Source organism: Rattus norvegicus, chromosome 19 (genome assembly GCF_036323735.1).
Source record: "Rattus norvegicus strain BN/NHsdMcwi chromosome 19, GRCr8, whole genome shotgun sequence".
NCBI lineage: Eukaryota > Metazoa > Chordata > Mammalia > Rodentia > Muridae > Rattus > Rattus norvegicus.
This window is the reverse complement of record NC_086037.1, coordinates 28,588,265-28,611,167: the sequence shown is the minus strand read 5'-3', so window position 1 is coordinate 28,611,167 and position 22,903 is coordinate 28,588,265. Positions and strand designations below refer to the sequence as shown.

General features: G+C 41.4%; 1 protein-coding gene across 1 annotated transcript; it reads right to left on the bottom strand.

Annotated features, from left to right (window-relative positions):
- Window positions 1-18,093: 18,093 nt before the first annotated feature.
- On the bottom strand, window positions 18,094-21,983 carry LOC134483492 (uncharacterized). Its single transcript, XM_063278741.1, has 5 exons — window positions 21,819-21,983; window positions 20,625-20,784; window positions 20,013-20,156; window positions 19,213-19,379; window positions 18,094-18,493 (listed from the first exon to the last, which is right to left on the bottom strand). The coding sequence occupies exons 1-5, from the start codon at window positions 21,943-21,945 to the stop codon at window positions 18,429-18,431; spliced, it is 663 nt and encodes a 220-aa protein (XP_063134811.1). The 5' UTR covers window positions 21,946-21,983; the 3' UTR covers window positions 18,094-18,428.
- Window positions 21,984-22,903: the final 920 nt, after the last annotated feature.

The window sequence follows — 22,903 nt, the reverse complement described above, 5'->3', positions numbered from 1 at the left end:
GCAATCATATGGTAGATCAATTAGTGGCATTTGCTACCCCAGAAGAACACACTCATAATCATGCCAATACAGGATATTTACATATTAAATATAAGCTTCCATACTCTCAAGCAAAACAAATTATTGCTAATTGTCCTATGTGTCAGTCTTCACGTATAAAATGTATTCCATCTCAAATTAATCCCAGAAGGATGCAACTTAATACATCGTGTCAGATCGATATAACCCATATTTCTGAGTTTGGTCGCCTTTCACATATACATGTAAGCATAGATAATTTTTCAAAATTTGTGTGGGCTACACCATTGCCAGGAGTACGCACTGCTCATGTTATACAGCATCTATTGGAAACTTTTGCTGTTATGGGACTGCCTTCTAAAATTAAAATTGATAATGGACCAACATATATTTCTTATCAATATAAACAATTTTGTCAACGATATCCTATTGTACATATTACTGGTACAGAACACAATACACAAGGACAAGCTTTTGTTGAAAGAATTCACCATACCCTGAAATGACAAATTATAAAATTAAAAAGGGGGAAAAGAGATGGCCTTATGCAACCTGAATGGAGTTTGCAGACCAGTCCCAGGGCTATATTGGCACAAGCATTATACGTTATTAATTTTCTTAATTTACCACAAGGTGAAGTTATATCAAGAGCCGATAGACACTTTGTTGAACTTCCCCCCAGAAGGCATGGAACAGACAGTATGGATAAAAATTGCCCGGGATGCTGAATGGCAGGAAGGGACATCATTGTATATAGGGGAGAGGGTTTTGTCTCATTACAGGATGGGAGACTATTCTGGTTACCCGGGAGATGGATCTAAGCACAGAATAATAAGAACTGCTCCCTACCCTCAAAGGAATCCAGTTAAACCAGCTACATTTTCTCCTGATGGATGTTCTCAGGAGATGAGGAGGTGTCCTCCATTACTGAGGCCCTGGCTTCTCTTAGTGTCCACAAACAACAATGGATAAGGATCCGTGCAGTGACAACCCTATTACCTATGTGGGGTCAGGTGAAGCGATTAAGCACTGAAAGGAATAATTTTGTCTCCTTCAGGAAAGTCCTTTACAGCTGAGCACTTATTCTTAGCAATGTGTGTTTTACTCATGGTTTCTTCTGCTGCGGACAATGCCAGTTATCGGGCTTATATTGCTTATCCTGATGAAATCCTACTACTTGTATGTTAGTAAATATATGGATAATGACACAGAACATGATTGGAAGTTTATTCAAGCCTATTTAGAGGGTAATGAAAGTGCTTCAAAAGTAATTAATGCCTTGAAATATGATGTTTGAATGTCTTCTGGTAAACAGCTAGAAGATACTACCCCTATGGAAATAGCGAAATTATTGGCTGATCGATTGACAGGATTAGATCCCAAGGCTTGGCTTCAAAGGATTTTCCATAGCATGGGAGGAACTAGTTTTGCCATAATCTTATGTACATTATGTATTATGTTGCTTTATTTTTACATGACTAAACCCCTACAAGGACCTTTAGCTATGTTATGTAAAGTGTTACTTTAAAACAAAAGAAAAAAGAAGGAATTGTTAAGACATAGAGATGCAGCTCCCAGGCAGGGTCAAGAAAGGCCTGGTGACAGATTCAAGTAGGGGCTGGAATGCCGCCCTGGAGAAGAAAATGTTTTTCTCACTTGGCCTTAAATTATGTTCTGCTGTGTCCCGTTTCTGTGGAAGTGGTTCTAACGCTCTCTTGGTAATGGTGAGTATATTTTGATTATAATAAGAGAGGTTATTTGTTATATGAATATTTTTAGAAGAAGCTTTTGTTTATTCGTCTTTCTTTGTTTATTCTTCCCTCATTGTTCCTGGTATCCTGGGAATAATGATCTTATGGTATCTTGACACAATGAAAATTGTAGTGATGCATATTCTTAGCTTAATAAGGATTAATAAAGCTTGCAACTGCATGCAGTTTCTTATGCCTTTGCTCTGCACCCCCTGTGTCCTGGGGGTATGTGACCATACCCAGGGCCCCAACTCACTACACATTGACAATGGGTCACCCCACAAAACAGAGAAGCATCTACCTTAGTCAAAAATGGACATTTTATTGAATGCATACACTAACACTGATTGATCACATCCATAGCTAAGATACTAGGGGCAGGTCCGTGGCCCAAAATACATTCCTCTAAACCTATAAAGCAAAGAAAGAAAGAAAGAAAGAAAGAAAGAAAGAAAGAAAGAAAGAAAGAAAGAAAGAAAGAAAGAAAGAGAGAGAGAAAGAAAGAAGGAAAGAAAGAAAGAAAGAAGGAAAGAAAGAAAGGAAGGAAGGAAGGAAGGAAGGAAGGAAGGAAGGAAGGAAGAAGAAAAAACACAAAAAACTTAAGCTTCTCATAGGAACTTCGCAGGAAGTGTTGTCTGGCGGTCAGTTCTGATTAGGCCATTTTAGATGAAACAGTGCATAGTGACCCTTAATGTGATGGGCCCTATATAAAGCTTTTTGCAATATTGGAATTTTAACAAACCTCATCCAGAACATACAGCAGAGGCAAGGATGTGATCACCATGTCCTTGCTCTCTATCAGGTTATTTTTCTGTGTCCTTGATTGTCAGGCATAGAATAGCAACAATCTGAAATAGCTGGTAGACATGGAACAAAGTGGCTAAAACTATAGTTGTGGGTTGCACACCTCAACTGTCAGTGGCTAATGCTGTCCTCAGAGACCTCGGAGGCCCCTCTTGTAAGACTGTCTATTGGAAATGGAAGCACTGACTTCAAAGTGAACCGGGCCAGCCAGGGAGAGGGCAACATGGATACGTGAGACCCTGTCTAAAACCAGCACAAAAACGAACCCTTCATTCAAAGCATCATCTATTAATTCTTTATTATTTACCACTTTCTCCCTACCAGCCTTTCAGTCTGGAATGGTAGAAAAGGACTGGGAATGTTCCTTCTATTCTAAGGACCTTGATCTCTCTTTCCTTAGGTCCACATTAAGAACACATGCAAATGGGTATCACCATCTGAACAACTTAGTATCATCTACTCAGTATATCTAGCCTAATACTGTGCTATGACAATCTCAAGCTTCCCTGAGTTTCGCTGACCCAGCAAGAAGTATGAAGTACTGAGGCCACACCCCAGTGATCCTTTCACGGGGTTAGAAGAAAGCCATGAGAGATGCTCCACTTCTTTGTCCTTAGATTAAATCACATTGTCACAATGTGGGTGGACTATTTAACCAGACATGTTTCTCCCAACCCCACTTTTATGAGTTCAGATCATGGCAGAATTCATGCCCCACCACCCTAGATATTGAGTTTAGTGATATGTAATTATTATTTAAACCTATGTATTAAATTTTGTCATTTTGTTAATTTTTGTGGTTTTCACAGTCTTCTTTGATTAACTTTCCTAGTTTTATTAATTTATCTCCTGTGTTCTCTGGTATTTTGTCCTTCCCTTCAAACTAAAGTATTCCTTTTAGGATCCTCTACAGAGTTGTCTTACTGGTTATACATATTTTGTTAAATTTATTTTAGTGTGCATTAGTAAGCACAGTAGCTGTGCAGCTGCCTGCCCTCCATGGTACGAGATCTACTTTCCAAACAATAACGCTCAACTCTTACTGACTGTGTAGCATCTTGGCTGCTCTTTGTTGCACTTGGACAGCCCTCAGGTCCAGGCTCTCCTCTCCCTTAACCATGGCTGCTGTCCTCTTCCTCTCTCCTCTCCATCACACACGTTCTTCCTTTATTCTTTGGCCGCTTCTTCTTCCTTCTTCCCTCCTCATGATCCTCTCTAGCAAAGCCCTCAGAAACTCCCCTCCCCCATCTCTCTGCTGTGCAGCTGTTGGCTGTTGGCTTCTTTATAATCACAGTTAACTGGGAACAGGGTCAGTTATTTGGGGTTAACCAGTCCTGAGTTCCACAAATTAGCATTAAAATACAAGCAGAATTAGGCCAATCCACTTCAGGGATTTTTGTTTGTTTGGTTGGTTGGTTTGGTTTAATTTTCATTTACCTTTTTACTTGTTATTTTATTTTTGGCTATTTTTTATTAATCGGTTATTTTATTTATTTACATTTCAACTATTGTCCTGCTTTCCACACTCCCCTCATCATATTTACATCCCATTTCTGCTCAGCTTTGCCTATGTGACAGTGCTCCCCCACCCACACATATCCATTCCCACCTCACACCTCTAGGATCTGCCTTTGGTGGGGCTACAGGCCTCACCTTGAACCATAGAGCATCCTTGCATACACTTTGGCTGGCAGTTTGGCCCCTGGGAGCTTGGGGATTAGGGAAAGAAGATCTGTTCAGATATTAAAGCCAATGATTGCTGCATTCTCTTCTTTTTCTGGTTATAGGTGAAATTATGTTTGTGTGCTTCTCTTTTTTTAAATTATTGAGAGAAGATTAATTTCTTGGTTTTTCTTGGGTATAGTTCAGTTTATTGTCTTGGAGTTTTCGTCCTGTTAGCCTCTGTTGTGCTTTCTTACAGAAAAGAATTGTTTAAATTTGGTTTTGTCATGAAATATCCTGGTTCCTCCTTTTATGGTGATTGAGGATTATGCTGGATATAGGAGCCTGTGTCTGCAGTACATCTGCCCAAGATTTTCTGACTTTTAGAATCTCTGTTGAGAAGTCTGGTGTAATTCAGATACGTCTGAATTTATTTGTTACTAGATATTTATACCTTACCCCTTTTAATGTTCTTTCTTGATCTGTGCATTTAGCGTTTTAATTATTATGTGAATGGAGGAATTTTTCTGGTACAATTAGTTTGATGTTCTGTAGGCTTGTTGTACCTTTAGGGCCTTTTCTTTCTTTACCTTATGGAAGTTTGCTGCTATGATTTGTTGAAGGTGTTTACTGGATCTATGAACTAGAAATCTTAATTCTCTTCTCTATCTATTATCCTTAGGTTTCAACATTTAATTGTGTCCTGAAATTCATGGATGTTTTGGATTCAATAAACCATACATGTTTATCTGAGATGGGTGTTTTGTGCTTTGTGGGATGACCTCCTTGACCCCAGGCTGCATGAAGAATCTCAGTTGACAATGGGGACATAAATCATGAGTTTGTGTAGCAAGACCCAGGCCTCTTCCAGGTTCTTAGATATTAACTGAAAACCTCAAATACAGTAGTGATGTGATAGTGTGGTGTGAATCTAGTTACTATTCTCTATTTTGATATAGATGACTCTTTTTGTGTCATGGTCAGCTTATAATGACTAGAAGACCTAAGCTTGAGAATAACCAAAGACTACATTGCTTCTCTAGCAGCTGAGCTTTTAAAAGTCCTGGTGTGACAGCAACTGTTGGTGGACATTCTGGATTATTCCTTCTGTACTTTAACTCTCTGTGTCACTTCCACCATCAGTAAGTTAGTTCAATTCCATAAATTGGAAATCCATCACCTGGAAGAAATACTCTTTTTTTTTAAAGATTTATTTATTTATTTATTTATTTATTATATACAAGTACACCGTGACTGTCTTCAGACACACCAGAAGAGGGCATCATATCTCATTACAGATGGTTGTGAGCCATCATGTGGTTGCTGGGATTTGAACTCAGGACCTCTGGGAGAGCTGTCAGTGCTCTTAACCACTAAGCCATCTCTTTAGCCCAAGAAATACTTTCTGAATATGATCTGAGATTGGCCATGGAAAAAGGGTAGCTTGAACTGTCCCACCTAGGTTCTGGGCCTGCACAGGCCTGCTCTCCAAAAGAAACCTGTGTTCACAGCTGTTGGCTGGCTAAGAAAGATTTCACGAGACGTGATACACAGCCCTCGGACTTCTGCTCCAGTCATCTGCACAATTTTTCCCGGACGATACCCTCATACCTCCAGCAGGCCGGTGATGAAGCTGTCCACTCTCAGCTCCCCTTCAGCCATCTTGTGGGCACCAGACTCTCCTCCCTGCAGCAGGAACAAGGGCTTCTCCATGGTGGCTGCAGCAGCAGTGGTGGTTTGGCATTCTCACCTAGGAGGCCCTATGCCTTTCTACCCCAGTTCCAACTCAGCTCAGGCCCGGGCCTTCCCCCATCCACTTCCCACGGAGCAGGGAGAGCAGCACCCACTAGAAATAAAAGGGAAGCCCTTGGTCCTGCCAAGACTGAACCCCCAGTGAAAGGGATTGTTGGGGGGAGGGTGGTAATGGGAGGAGGATGGGGAGGGGACACCAATAGAGAAGGGGAGGGGGAGGGGTAAGGGGGATGTTTGCCTGGAAACCCAGAAAGGTAATAACAATTGAAATATAAATAAGAAATACCCAATTTAATAAAGATGGAGAAAAAAAGATAAAAGTGTCACACATTTAAAACAGAAGAATATGGACCCTAATTTTAAAGGACAGTTCTGTCAATTAACTAAACCTTTAAGGAAGCTCAGAAAATCAGGCCAAACAATATTTTCTCGGTTTATGTATCTGTAATGTCGCATAAATAATAATGTCCGTTTCTTGCTGTTGTGGAGGGAATTAAATAGATAATATGTAATCATGGAAATTTTGAAGTACCATCCATTTTTCTGTTCATTAAATCACTCTTCCTCATTTCATTGATCAAGTATGTATGTTTTCTTTTCATAGTTACATGTATAATAAAACCAGCATAAAAACCTTCAGAATTGTATAAGCTTTCACTTTTAACAAATTAAATTAGTTGTTCTTTGTATTTCTGCTGAACATTTAAATGTTCTTTATATGTCCCAATGCAAGTTTATTAGGTACCTATAAACTTTAAACTCTGTTCCTGAGAGCATGAGTACTATTTAATCATATAGTAACTACACTCAGGCTGTCTTTGTATTAGAACCAATTATATCAGACTCTAAGAAAAATTACTATTGCGTAAAAGTTTGTGTGTGTATGAGTGTGAGTGTCTGTGTGTGTGTGTGAGTGTGTGTGTGTGTGTGTGTGTGTGTGTGTGTGTGTGTGTGTGTGTGTGTGTGCAGTACATGACCAAACAACTTTCAGGAGCCATTTCTCTCCTTCTGTCATGTGGGTCCCAGGATGTAACCCAGATGTTTGACTTTGGCATAAATAATATTACCCACTAAATAAATAAATAAACAAACAAAAAACAAGCCACAAATCAACTTTAAAAGTAAAGGCCAGAAGTTCACAGAATAGTAGCATTGGCCTTACCATATCCTTTCTTTGGGGATAGGAAAATTAATGTTCTGAAATCCATGACTTTCAGGAATTGTGATATTCATTGAAATTCAATTCCTTTGCAGATGCTCCAGTTGTTGTGGCCAATTGCTAGAAAGGTCAGCTTAAGCTTGCAGGACGCCCACCATCCCTCCCCCCACCCCACCTCCACAGAAAGCTCAAAAGACACTGCCCAGAACTTACTCCACATTCCCCAGAACCACTTTCTTTGTCCATCATTTCCTTGAGACGAAAGGTCAGACTCCTTCACCCTAGTCTCTCCACAATCGACATCCCCCCTCCCAAAACACTTCTAAGACTGGAAAACATGTCTTAGGATGTATCTGCCAGACTCGGACTGAGAGAAACTAGGGCACTGGTTGTCACTACAACACTGGTGACATAGCAGAGGACGCCAAGAACTCTCTAGGAGACAATAGAATGTCCAAGAAGAGACAGCTGATGTCATGGGGAGCAGACTTTGCCTCCCTGCTAATGTTCTCCCTGTACTGAGCATAAGCAGAGGTGCCCTTTCCAGGAGACTTTCCTGGGGCAGAGCCACTGAGCATCTCTTGCTTCCAAAGCCAAATTTTCCTCAAGGCTTGATTATAAAAAACCTTAGTAATTCCTATGCATCTAAATGAATGTTTCCTTTCAAATCTTTCCCAAAAAATGTCTCATCAAATTGTCCTCATTCACCAATGTTAGCCATTAAAACTTCCTGAGATTTCACACCAGCTTGAATATGCAGTCAAAAGTTCTCCTGTCTCATTATTACGGGTGCTTTATATCACATCAAGAAATAGTCTGCATGGTAGGTTACAACACGGGTGTGTATTAGGGGAACACTCATGAAGTCATGTGCTTAGCAATCGACAATTGCCAGAATATTCCTTAGGAGAAAGAGTTGAAGTCTTTATGGTGCTAGGAAAAGTGTGGAGACCAGTTGGCAGAGGAAAGTACAATATTGGGACCACGAGTAAAGGGAACCCTTGCTGCTTGTGGGGTTCTCTTCTCTTTACCAATGTTGCCAAAGGAGCATGCTCACAGGCCTGAGTAAGATACATCATGTGCTTTTATCAGAAAAATAAAATAGTCAAGAGATATAGGGGATGCACATAAACGGCTAAATGGTGCTTATCCATTAAGTGGATAGAGCAAGGTCCCAGCACCTGTACACTGGGAAATGGCCACCCCACCAAACACAAAACCATCTATCATAGTAAATAATGAATACTTTATAGAATGCACACATTAACACTGATAGATCACTTCCGTAGTTCAAATTTTGGGGGCAAATTCATATAGCAACTTATATAGCAAAAAATAAGAAAGAAAGAGAAGAGAAAAAGTCAAAACAAAAAGCTCAAGCTTCTCTCTCATATGAAGATTGCAGGAAGTGTTATATGGTAGTCAGTTCTGATTAGGCCATTTTAGATAGAACAGTGCATAGTGACCCTTAATGTGATGGGCCCTATATAAAGATTTTTGCAATATTGGAATTTTAACAAACCTCATCCAGAACATACAGAAGAGGCAAGGATGTGATCACCATGTCCTTGCTCTCTATCAGGGTATTTTTCTGCGTCCTTGATTGTCAGGCATCTAACAGCAACAATCTGAAATAGCTGATAGACATGGGAAAACGTGGCTAAAACTATAGTTGTGGGTTACACACCTCAACTGTCAAAGGCTAATGCTGTCCTCACAGTCCTTGGAGGCCACTCTTGTAAGCCTATGTATTGGAAAGTGGAAAGAGGTTCATCTGAGCTCAGAGTGAACCTGGCCAGCCAGGGAGAGGGCAACATGTGATACTTGAGATCCTGTCTAAAACCAGCACAGAAACCCACACTTCATTCAAAGCATCATCTACTAATTCTCGATTATCTACCATTCTCTCCCTACCAGCCGTTCAGTTTGGAATGGTAGAAAAAAAACTGGAACTGATCTTTCTATTCTAAGGACCTTGATCTCTCTTTCCTTAGGTCCACATTAAGAGTGCATACAAATGGATACCACCATCTGAACATCTTAGTATTTTCTACTCTGTATATGTAGCATAATACTGTGCCTATGACAATCAAGCGTCCTTGAGTGTTGTTGCCCCATCAAGAAGTGTGAAGAACTGAGGCCAATCCTCAGGGATCCTTTCGAGGGATTAGAAGAATGCCATCAGAGATACTCCACTTCTTTGTCCTTAGATTAAATCAAGTTGACACAATGTGAACCTGGTGGGCTATTTAACCATGCAGCTTTCTCCCAACCCCACCTTTCTGAGTTCAGTCCATGGCAGAATTCATTCCCCACCACCATAGATATTTCTTTGTATATTTCCACAAGAGCCAGGTTTCTTTCTCTTTTCTTAAATAGAATTAGTTGTAGTCAATCAACTGCTGCCCTATGGGAGAAATGATTAGTATCTATTGTATCTTACCGCACTGTATTTGTGTATACAAGTACGCTATTGGAAATCCAGCATTACTGAGGGATTGGAAACCAGCACTGTGGCCTTACCTTTCTGTGCCTAGTCCTGGCTCACAGGCAGCAGGGGGCAGACCTTGAGTTCCTCTTCAGGGACAGAGTGATGTTGAAAGGGCACTGAGCAGGCAGAGAAACACAGCTGAGGCAGTTCCTTTCAGTTATCAAACACATCATCTCCTTCCCATCTTAAGGGCTACTGCTGAGGTCTTGCCCCCGTACCTACCTTAATAGCAGCAAATTTGTTACACAGCAGCCAGCTCTTTCCTATTGTTCTGTAATATGCCTCCACATCATGGATGCCAAGAAAAAAACTAAGGAAAACAAAAAAATCTGACATTGAACTGTGTGGTGCTGGTCACATACCCTGTTATGTTCTGTATGTTATGAGGTTTGTTAATTTTAACAAGTTCCCCAACTATGAGTTTCACGTAGGACCCATTAGAATCCAGGAAAATAAGAACAATTATGTGTAAAATGGCCTGAGTCAGGGCCATAGATAGCAGCATTTCCAGCACTTGTGCGTGAGCCCATGTGGATCTTGCAATGAGCTGGGCCTAGCAATGTCCAGTACACAGTTGTGAGCTGTTGCTCTGGTTGAACTGTATTGGTGTGTGCATTCAATGAACTACACCTATTTAAATGAATTCAGTGTTGGTGTGGTTTGAATCCAGACCCCTTGACACCAAATCTTCCCTTCAGCAGCTTTTAGGAGAAGAAGCTAAGGTCAGGAGTGGTGACATCTTGCCATAATTTATGTGACAAGAGGGATGGTGAATGGTCCCTTGTGATAAGAATCAAGGTTTCTTCTGTGGTACTTAGGTCTATACTGGCCCTGTGCAACAGCTTCAAGAACCCATTTCTGATTTCCCTTGGGATTCCCTTGATGATGCACTCAGACAGGATTGGAAACAACCAAAATAGTAGTCAGACTTGATTTAAAAAGTGTAGGGAACACTGCAAACTCATGTTTCAGGATATTTGATTACATTGTAAGCCCCATGATTTTGTTATTTACTTGAAAGAAAATATATGTCTGGTGGTGGAGGTCAGCACTAACACAGACATTTACCTCTAGAGCTTGTTGGTTTTTATTGATAGAGAAACTGCATAGAATTGCTATAGGGACCTGTGTCTTAGGTCTGTTTCCCTAGTATATCCTCTACATCTCTCATGATGGTGATCCCCTTTCTGGCTAAATGTATGTCTGTACACTGGGGAATTGAGTTTAGTGACGTGCAAATATTATTTAAACGTATATGTCAAATGTTCTCATTTTGTTAATTTTTGTGGTTTTTATTGGCTTCTTTTGATTGACTGTCATAGTTTTATTAAGATATTTCCTGTTTCCTCTGGTATTTTATCCTTCCCTTCAAACTAAAGTAATCCTTTTAGGATCCTCTACAGAGCTGTCTTACTGGTTATACACATTGTGTTAAATTTATGTATACTATGCCCTAATCAGCACAGTAGCTGGGCAGCTGCCTGCCCTCCATGGTATCAGATACTTTCCAAACAATACCGCTCAACTCTTACTGACTGTGTAGCATCTTGGCTGCTCTTTGTTCCCCTTGGACACCCCTCAGGACCAGGCTCTCCTCTCCCTTAACCATGGCTGTTGTACTCTTCCTCTCTCCTCTCCATCACACATTTTCTTCCTTTATTCTCTGGCAGCTTCTTCCTCCTTCTTCCCTCCTCATGATCCTCTCTAGTAAAGCCCTCAAAGCTCCCCTCCCCCATCTCTCTGCTGTGCAGCTGTTGGCTGTTGGCTTCTTTATAATCACAGTTAACTGGGAGCAGGGTCAGCTTCTTTGGGGTTAACCAGTCTTGAGTTCCACAAATTACCATTAAATACAAGCAGAATTAGACCAATATACTTCAGGGATTTCTTTAGTTTTGTTTTGGTGTCAGTTTTCTTTTACCTTTTCACTTTCTATTTTATTTTCGGTTATTTTTTTTATTAATTGGTTATTTTATTTATTTATATTTCAAATGTTTTCCCGCTCTCCAGACTCCCCTCATCAAATCTTACATCCCATTTCTGCTCAGCTTTGCCTATATGACAGTGTTCCCCCACCCACACATACCCATTCCCACCTCACACCTCTAGGATCTCCTTTTGGTGGGGCAACAGGCCTCAGGGTAGTCAATGGCCTCCTACCACATGGATGCCACGTAAGTCACTCCTCTTCTACACAGTTACCTAGAACCATAGACCCATCCTTGTATACACTTTGGCTGGTAGTTTTGTCCCTAGGAGCTGGGGGATTGGTGACAGAGGGTCTGGTTAGATATTAAAGACCAATGGTTGCTGCTTTCTCCTCTTTTTCTGGTTGTAGGTGAAATTATGTTTGTGTGCTTCTCTCTCTTTTTTTAAAAATTATTGTGAGGTGATTAATTTCTTGGTTTTTTTTTCCTTGGGTATAGTTTAGCTCATTGTCTTGGAGTTTTCCTCCTATTGTCCTCGGTTATGCTTTCTTAAAGAAAAAATATTGTTTAAATTTGGATTTGTCATAAAATGTCTTGGTTTCTCCATTCGTGGTGATTGCGAATTATGCTGGGAATAAGAACCTGGGTCTGCATTACATCTGTCCAGGATTTTTGGCCTTTTGAGTCTCCGTTGAGCAGTCTGGTGTAATTCAGATAGGTCTGAATTCATTTGTTACTGGATATTTATACCTTACCCCGTATAATATTCTTTCTTTTATCTGTGCATTTAGTGTTTTAATTATTATGTGAATGGAGGAAATTTTTCTGGTTAAATTAATTTGCGTTCTGTAGGCTTGCTGTACCTTTATGGCCTTTTATTTCTTTACCTTATGGAAGTTTTCTGCTATGATTTGTTGAAGATGTTTACTGGACCTATGAACTGGAAATCTCAATTCTCTTCTATGTCTCTTATCCTTATGTTTGGACTTTTAATTGTGTCCTGAAATCCATGGATGTTTGAATTCAATAAAGCATAGATATTTATCTGAGATGGGTGTTTTGTGCTTTGTTGGTGACCTCCTTGACCCCAACTCTTCCATTTAGTAGCATGTTGGATAATGAGACATGGTCAGGAATGGTGACTTCTTGCCATAAAGTATATGAAAATAGGGAGGTGACTTTATGTGTGTCAAGTATCAGTAGTCTCCTGGGTGGTTTTGGTCCCCGGTTGACTGTATGCAACAGTTTCAAAAGCCCAGGAATGATGTTCCTTGGGATTCCCATGGTGATGAACACAGACATGACAGAAAAAGACCAGAATACACAGGATAGTACTTGACTTATGTAATAGAGAGAACATTACTAAGTTATGTTACAAAATATTTGATCACACTGTGATCTCCCTGAATGTATTATTTAATGAAAAACTATTGTGTGGTATAGCATCGCCAGGGTACAGACATTTAATGCAAGAGCTCTTTGTTTACTGTGAACATGGACTTTATTACTGTTCAGCTCACCTACCTCACACCTTTACTGCAAAGCTAAAGGGCACTTAGGTCTAGAGCAGATCAAGGCACAACTTGATAGGAAATTAAGATAACTAGGGCAATGGAAAGTCTTTGAGTTGAAGGATTTTTAAGAAAGCGTGCAGAGGGAGCTACAATGCTCTTCTTCTGGGGGAACAGTGAATTAGGAAGGACAGTTGGGAGCTTCACTTAAATACAGCATCTGACTCCTGAGACTTCATTGGTAAAATTGATGTCTGGAAATTTTGTGTTGTAAAACAACACATTGGCTCTGCAGCTTTTGGCAATGCCCATGGACAGAGAGATCACAGCAGCTGGGGACAATCTGAAAGGAAATCAGGTTTTCTTAAGTCACCTGAGAAGTCCTCAAGGAGACAGGAAAGAATGGGTAGCACCATAAGAGAAGGCTTTAGGATCTCGTACTGTGCTACTCAAGATGCCTTGAAAATAGAAGCAGAAAATGTAAAACTAAATGACTTCCAGGAATTAGCTCATTTCTGTTTATGATTATTTCATATTGGCACTTTATACTTGATTTTTTTTAATTTAAAACAAGATGCTTTGGTTTTAATTCAAGGCTCTCTTGGAATCACAAAACCCTTACAACCCCTGTATGTCACCTGACATCTAACACTATGGGGCTCGAGATTCTACTTTTAAATGCATCACCATCGAGAGCTTCCATTTAACCAGCAGGTGTCCATGCCAGGCAGACACTGAGCAGGTTGTATGTTCTGTTAATCTCCACAACAACCCAATTCAGCAGAAACACGTCCATTTTACAGGTGAAGAAACCACAGCTCAAAGCAAATGAGTATCAGGGTCCCCTCAGTCTCACTGTCTGTCACTCAGACCCACATCCTTCTCTGTAAAGGGAAGCCATGGGCCTGATGTGGCTGTGCAAGCTGACTCTGCTGAGATGATCAATGCTATTCTTGACCCTGGGAGAATTTAAGACAAGGTGACCCACAGACTCCTGGGGTAGTTTCTGCGTCTGGGTCCTAAGGTAGGACACAGTATCCCTTGCCATGGGTCTCTACTCACATGAGGAGTCTGCTCCCATGTGTCAGCTTCTATGGCAGTGGCTCAAATCACTCTTAATGATGTAACCCTTTAATACAGCTCTTCATGCTGTGGTGACCCCCACCACAAAAATTATTCCATTGCTACTTCATAACTAATATTGCTACTCTTATAAGTTATAATATCTGATATAAATTTGTGAGTGGTTGCACCCCACAGGTTGAGAAACATTGCTTTATATATATATATATATATATATATATATATATATATATATACACATATATATATATATGTATATGTATATATATATTTGGAGAAGCCTTCATCTGAGGAGGACCTGATGCAGGTGTGAGAGCAGAGATACCCTGACGTAGTGACAAGTTTAGGAGGCCCAAGGCTGCTTGGCTTAATGGCAACAGAGATTCCTGGCTGAAGGCACAATCTGAAATCACTGTCCCCAGGACATTTCTTACCTCAGTTTTCCCCCATTACACGGTGTGTCTGCTTGGACATGTCTGTCCAGGAAGCCAGTCCCCGTCGTCTCTGATACAGACAGAATGCTAAAGGTGAGAATGCTTTCCCTCTGTTCGCCCCAGTCACTTCTATAGAAGTGAGTTCAAATCCCCTGTGGGTAAATGTGTGTCTCACATAGTGTGTGAGACTTGAAATTCATCCATTTGAGTTGACAAAAACCAACTCTCACTTCAGATTTATAGCTGACCAACACTTAGTTTCAGGAGAATGAAGAAGCTGGCCAGGCCTGCAGAGTCAGATCCCCTCCCTGCCTGGGACAATCCCACCCACTGCAGACTTCAGCTTCACCCAGCAGCTGTTATCAGAAAATCTGACCTTAAGGTTCTGAAGTCCACATATGCACAAACCCTAACGTTGTTAGATGGCGGATATGGGGTTTTTCTCCCATTTAAAATCATTCAGGCCTCTTCTCTCCCCTGAGATGCACTCTGTTCTCTCAGGTCTGTTGGTCCTGGAAGGACCTCGGTTCAACTGAAGGCCTGGGAGGGAGGGGGAGGACCTTTTTTTGTAGAATGATCATGGATCAAGAATGTAGCCCCACTGTGACTGGGCAACTAAGCTCCAGAAAATCTTTCCCAGTCACAGACCTGGGTCATGTGGGAGCCATCACTGTTTCATAAGAAGAGCTGGTTGCTTTCTCCTGGAAGAAGCACTTGGGGGTTGACTGTCACTTCTGAACCTTCTGTTCTAAGTCACTTCTCAGAAGGGGCACTTTGCTCTGACTTCTCCATGGGACCTACACAGCACTGGGGCTGGAGGATCCTATGGAGTTGCAGCTCTGAGCTGGGAGGGGTAGCTCTCACACTATCTTGAAGAAGCCTGTTTTCACAGCTGATCTGGACCTGAGGAACAGGTGCTTTTAAAGAAGCATGTGAAAGCATCTCCTGCAGGAGAGCTCACTATACAGGGAAAGTCACACAGGATAGGGAAAAGTGGCTTCCCAACTTCCCCAGGGCACTCAAACCAGGGAGGATTGTTGAATTTGTTGGTTGTCTATTGTTATATCCCCCATTTATTTCTAATTTTGTCAGTTTAGGTATTGTCTCTCTGGTGTATAATTTGTTTGAGGAAGAGGTTGTCTCTCTGATGGACCTTCTCAACAAAAAAAAAAAAAAAAAAAAAAAAAAGAAAAAGGAACCAAAAAAAAAAAAAAAAGCAAGCAAGCAAACAAACAAACAAACAAACAAAAAACCAACACACAGCTCGTGGTTCCCTTGACTCTTTGTATTTTTCTCTTTGTTTGTAATTATTGATTTGATTTGAGCCTTGAATTAACTTCCTGCTGTCAAATCCTATCAGACACTCTATAAGATGAGGCTTTGCCTCACCTTGTAAAAGTAGCATGTAATAAATGAAGCTTTTGCTGCTCTCTCCAGTGGGGATGACATCACAATCTCACTGCAAACCATGCACAGCCCTGTTTAGGCTTTATTAAAGTAGCCACCATTTCAGTGCTCCCTGCAAGGTGCCATGGGGCAGTAGTAACATGAGTCTGCATGCACCTCGACAGTTTCTACTATGGACCCTTCCCTATACATACACACACACACACACACACACACACACACACACACACACACACACACTTTACTGACATGGTGCACATTCTTTGCACACCAAAAATAAAGTGAGCAATAATGAAAACAGATCAATAATGGAATCAATGGAGGGAGCTGTGGGGAAGCTGGGGCTTAGAGTTACTTAAAGGCCCTATGCAGGCTCTCCTTTTGTTGGGGGAGAAATTTCAAGTGCAATGTCGTTCTTTATTTTTTTTTCTCTAAAGCACAGAGGGCTAGGGTAGATCAGAGGGCTTTGAGAATGTTCGGCAAGTACAGTCACACTGAATTAAATCCTAGGGCTGGAACCCTATTAATCTTCTACAAAGTTACAGAGCAGCCTGGATGAAGACTCTCAGCTGAAAATGTGGACATCTCAAGACAGGCACTGGACAATGGCTGACAGACTTGACTGAAGACTGGAAATGTTTTGCTATCTCATAGGAAAAGAAGGCCCCTCATACCACATTGTACTCTAAGGACAGTTTATTCAGGTTAGGCATGACATGAACTATTGTCTAAGGTCACAGATGTCAGCACAAAGTATCCAAGGTGTTGTATGCCAATGGTAGCATCAACAGAACAAAGCACACAGTGTCATGAAGACATAAATCATGAGTATGTGTAGCAAGACCCAGGCCTCTTCCAGGTTCTTAGATAGTAACTGAGAACCTCAAATACGGTAGTGATGTGATAGTGTGGGGTGAATCTAGTTACAACTAGCTTCTATATTGACACAGATGATTCTTTTTGTGTCATGTTCAGCTTATAATGAATGACTAGACCTAAGCATGAGAATAACCAAATACTACATTGCTTCTCTAGCTGCTGAGCTTTTAAAGCCCTGGGGTGACAGCAAGTTTTTGTGGACATTCTGGATTGCTCCTTCTGTACTTTAACTCTGTGAGTCACCTCCACTCTCAGTAAGTTAGTTCAATTCCATAAATTGGAAATCAGTCACCTGGAAAAAATATATTCTCAATATGATCCCAGTTTGGCCATGGAAAAAGGGTAGCTTGAACTGCCCAACCTAGGTTCTGGGCCTGCACAGGCCTGCTCTCCAAAAGAAACCTGTGTTCACAGCTATAGGAAGCATTCACTATGTATGCTCTTGAGGTTTCTCCCTAAACTGCTTAGATTAAGATACGTTTCTTGCTATCAATAGAACACAATATGCCAAGCTGGCTTACAGGATCTAGTTTCTATTCTGTATTTTATCAGATGTGCATAATACATATGGTCATCATTGATAACAGGTGAAAGATCTGCTCTAATATGAAAACTAAGTGGTGCTGGAGGATGATCCTGACCCACAATGAGCAGTGGGAACACCAGAGCTCTGTAGGGATGCCTGGCAAGCTAACACATTGAGCATGTACGGCTCAGTAAGTTCCCTGTGAATACACATCTCCTGAGATCTCTCTATTTAATCATAGGTGATCTTGTCCACCTAATACAGCACCTCCTGTGGAATAACAAAAGCCACCTGCAGGAGCTGTGGTGATGACTCACAGGGTAGAGCATCTGCTGCTCTCTCAGAAGAACCACAAGGACCCTAACATTTGGGTAAAGCATGTCAGTGATTACATCATAAAGTGTGTGTCCGAGAAACAGCCACATTATCCACACAAAAGACACTGTCACACTGGGTACACCTTGGTGACTTTGAATTCACTTATTAGCCCAGGCTCCATGGAACATTCAGAGATCCATCTGTAGCTGTCAGTTCTAGGTCCACAGGAAGGGACAGAACCCTTGAGTAAGAAAGATGGTCTTAAGAGTCAAGAGATAGAATTCAATTTTTATTCATAACAAATACATTTTTACAACAAAACAGGATTAAAATGAATAAAAATATTTAAAAATATTTTAAAGTAAAAATAGTAACAAGAACATATAAATATGAAACAACAAAAAGAAAACTTCAATTAAAATCATAACAAAAATATTTCTAAAAGCATATTCTTAACGAACATTTAGAAGCACAGACGTATTGCTGTTTCTCCTCTAGCACACATAATGAAAGGCGGTCCCCCAAGTTGTCTCTCAAGTGCTGTTTTCTGAAGAAGAAAGTGAGTAAGACCTCAATCAGTCAGGCTGGCTTAGTGTTATATAAATTTAGGGTCTCTAAGAAATGACAAATTAACGCAGAGGATGAATACTCATCCAAAAAATGTTACCATTCAGGATGTTGGTCATCAGGGACTCCTGAGAAAGCAACTTACTCTTCAGGAAGCTCTCTTACTGGTGTGTGTCCAATTCCAGCTCGCTTGCACTTTCTGAGACCTGGGAGAGGAAGGCAGTTTTTCAGACACTGATTTGGTGGGGAAATGCAAGCCAGCTGTCAGAATGCTGCCTTCTACCACCTCAGTTCTATTGGACGGTCGACATGGACCTTTTAACTGATATCATTGTTGCCTACTCTGCAGGCAGGGCAAAATCTCCAGCAAGCCTCACAGTAATGTGGGCTGCCAATAGGGGACCCAGACTTATACCAGTGCAAACCAAGAACAGGGCAATGGCAAGAGACCTCATCGGGTTGCAGGAAGAAAGGAGATGTCCATATGTCACCAAGGATAAAGCCAATGACAAGTACTAATTTGACATTTGCACTTGGTTCTTATCACAAAGGTGCTTCCTACACAAGAGGTCACATGACCACAGAGTGTCAATTGTTCAAGAACCAAGAAATTGTTCAAAACTCTACATAGGATACAATCTATCACATGGATATGCAATAATGAGATATGTTATTCATCTGTCACCATTTCTAGACTGCAGCTTCAAAAACAGCAGCAAAATATGCTTGCACAATAATTCAGTTTCTGAAAAGTGGTTAACTTCCTAGAATACTTGTGCATAGGCAGAGCAATGAACAATTCCATTACATGAGGTGGTTGGCTGGTTGTGAGTGTAAATTAGAAAGGTGGTAAGAGAAGCAAAGATGTATCAAATTGGCAAATTTTATCAGATATTGTTAAGCTAACACATCTGCTCGTCCCTACCTGATAATGCTGGTTCTGGCCGTTGATGGTCTTTATCTTTCTTGTTGAAGTCAACCAAATATTTCTGGTTCAGTGCACAATCAAGATGTACCTCCTTGTTCTCCTGCTTCAGTGGGACCAACTTCTTCCTACATGTGTTCTCCATCAGGAGCTGGCGGAGCAGGTTTCTGGAAATACAGTCTGCATAGTAAGATCATGCTGGCCCTTTCTCCCATTCCTACTCCCAAGTCCCACTAACTATACCAGGTCCCAGATACCCATGAAGACTTAATAAAATGCATCTTGATACATATAAGGCTGCTGCACAAACCATAAAGAGTTAATTCGGGGAAGAATAAATTGTTTGCTTGGCCTGACACCAATTAGTGTCCACACCTCTGAGAAAGAACATGGATCTACAACTATCCATGAAAGCACAATGCATGGGGCCAACATCAATTAGTAGTGGGCCAACACCTTCAAAGGAGGTCAGTAGAACCAAGAGAAGGTCATGCTAACCATGTGGTCTACCCACTGAGTTTTGTAAAACCTGGTGTGACACCATAGGTCCAGGGCAGCCTAATAACCTTCTGCTGACTTCAATCAGTACTGTTCTCTCTAGAGTCTTCTGAAGATGCCTAGACAATCCTGGGATGAGGAACAGTCTTTTATGGAACTGAAAACTGAGTCCTAATGACCCTGGAACACTGATGGGTAAATAGCACAAGAGATAGAACCAGAGCTGAAGACCGTCCAATACAGAACAAAGAAAGTCAGAAATGGCCATTCCACAAGTGATAGCCTTTCTGACCAGGACTTACCTAGAGAAGGTAATCTCCTTCTTCAGCTTATGGTTGTTCTCATGGACCTCAGTGTTCTCCATCTCTAAGTTGTGCAGAATTGACATGACTGCCTCCTCCATTCTCTCCAGGTCTTCATAATATGGATTTGGCCTGAAGTGTGGCCTGGCCCCAAATGATAGAATACAATGAACATCGGCATTTAGGAATATATGAACTCAGGGTGGGTCCTATATTACCCCAGGCTGCTGCCTGGATCTTCCAGCACTCAGTCCCCTGCCTAGCAAGTACAGAGACTCACCATAAACTCACTGCAATTACAATCTTGCAAAGCCACCAGCTGTCAAGGGCTTTGCAAATGCACACTGGGAACTCACTCTCCCTGAATTTGTCCCTGAATTCTTCATTCAGACCACAAGTTCTGCTTTTAAATAAATGGAAGCAGATGAGTCCATTTTCCATCTTGCTCCTCAGGAAGGGTCAGGTTCTGAATCTCCACTATATGGGAGGTGAGGTTTAGCACAGGGTGGTTAGGGAGGCACAGCTTTCTAGAACCCAAAACCTTAACAGGATAAGAAAAAGGTGACCTTGCAGACCCAGGAATGAAACAAGAGCATTTGGAGCGATTCATACCTGTTCTTCATAGATCTCTCTGTCAGAAACCTCAGGCGATCTCTCAGGTCATTTCTCTCCTCGGTAATGAGCTGCAGCTCTTTAATCAGCCTCTCCTTTTCCTTCATGGCCTGATTCTTGCTTAGGTCAGTGCCAGGGGATGATGTTTCTCTCCCAGCGTCTGTAGGTAGAAGAACACAAGTTAACCTGCATGGGGAGAATGCATAGAGTGTTCATAGACCTCAGTGAGGCCTAAACAGGAGAACAAGCCAGGAACCCAGTGTCACTGCTAGGCGATTGGTCTATGCTTAAGAGGCCTCCTCAGGGGATCTCAGTTCTCCCACTACTCTATAGACACCAAGAGATGTAAGCAGCCAGGTGTTCCCTATTCCGGACATCACGTGCTTACATGTACCATGGTGATGGCTTCTCCAGGATTATTGTCAGCTGAACAGGGTACAGCTTGGTTTCAGGACCCTCACCCCTGTGGCTTCAGAACTTAGATGATAAATTCACCATCCACAAAACTTGAGTGATTGGAGACACTCAGATGTCCTACCCTGATACTCTAAGGCAACAACTTTGGATTTAAAATGCATTTCCAAGGGAGGATATGTTCAATAGACTTATCAGTGTCCCTATGTGAAATACCAAATGCCCTAGAAGTGCGAATAGGTTACAGGCTGAATCTTGGTCTACACGTTCCACATAGTTTTGGTATTGTAGAAAAATGTTTGTAACATACAACCTCTAATGTATAAAGCAAACGATGACCCTGCCAGTTAGAAGAAATCAGAGAAGGTCTAAGAACATAAGGTTATTGCCTGGAGCACAATCTCTCCCTGTTACTACTGTCAGATACCCACTGTATTTAAAGAAGCAATGATAGTGAAATACATTGCTGCCCTGTCTAAACTCAGAAAAGGTGGACCCTCCATGACCACTGATGGTGTTATTATATCAATGTAACAGAGCAAATGAACTGAAAAGTAAAGACCAGAAGTTCACAGTATGAAAGCATTGGCCTTACCATATCCTCCCAGTGGGGATGGGGAAACTAAAGTTCTGAAATCCTTGACTTTAAGGAATTGTGATATTCGTGGAAATTCAATTCCTTTTCAGATGCTCCCGTTGCTGTGGCCCATTGCTAGAAAGGTCAGCTTAAACCTGCAGCCCCCCTGGCAGGAAGCTCAAAATACACTGCCCAGAACTTACTCCACATTCCCCAGAAGTGCTGTCTTTCTCCATCATTACTTTGAGACGAAAGGCCAGACTCCTTCACTCTAGTCTCTCCAGAATCGACGTTCCCCCTCCCAAAAAGCTTGCGAAGACAGGAAAACATGTCTTAGCTTGTAACCGCCAGACTCAGACTGAGAGAAACTAGGGCACTGGTTGTCACTACAACACTGGTGACATCACAGAGGATGCCAGAACTCTCTAGGAGACAATAGAATGTCCAAGAAGGGACAACTGATGTCATGGGGAGCAGACTTTGCCTTCCTGCTAATGTTCTCCCTGTACTGAGCATAAGCTGAGGTGCCCTTTCCAGGAGACTTTCCTGGGGCAGAGCCACTGAGCATCTCCTGCTTCCAAAGCCAAATTTTCCTCAAGGCTTGATTATAAAACCTTAGTAATTCCTATGCATCTAAATGAATGTTTCCTTTCAAATCTTTCCCAAAAAATGTCTCATCAAATTGTCCTCCTTCACCAATGTTAGCCATTAAAACTTCCTGAGATTTCACACCAGCTTGAATATGCAGTCAAAAGTTCTCCTGTCTCATTCTGTACAGGTGCTTTATATCACATCAAGAAATAGTCTGCATGGTGGGTTACAACACGGGCGTGTGTTAGGGGAACACTCATGAAGTCATGTGCTTAGCAATCGACAATTGCCAGAATATTCCTTAGGAGAAAGAGTTGAAGTCTTTATGATGCTAGGAAAAGTGTGGAGACCAGTTGGCAGAGGAAAGTACAATATTGGGACCACGAGTAAAGGGAACCCTTGCTGCTTGTGGGGTTCTCTTCTCTTTACCAATGTTGCCAAAGGAGCATGCTCACAGGCCTGAGTAAGATACATCATGTGCTTTTATCAGAAAAATAAAATAGTCAAGAGATATAGGGGATGCACATAAACGGCTAAATGGTGCTTATCCATTAAGTGGATAGAGCAAGGTCCCAGCACCTGTACACTGGGAAATGGCCACCCCACCAAACACAAAACCATCTATCATAGTAAATAATGAATACTTTATAGAATGCACACATTAACACTGATAGATCACTTCCGTAGTTCAAATTTT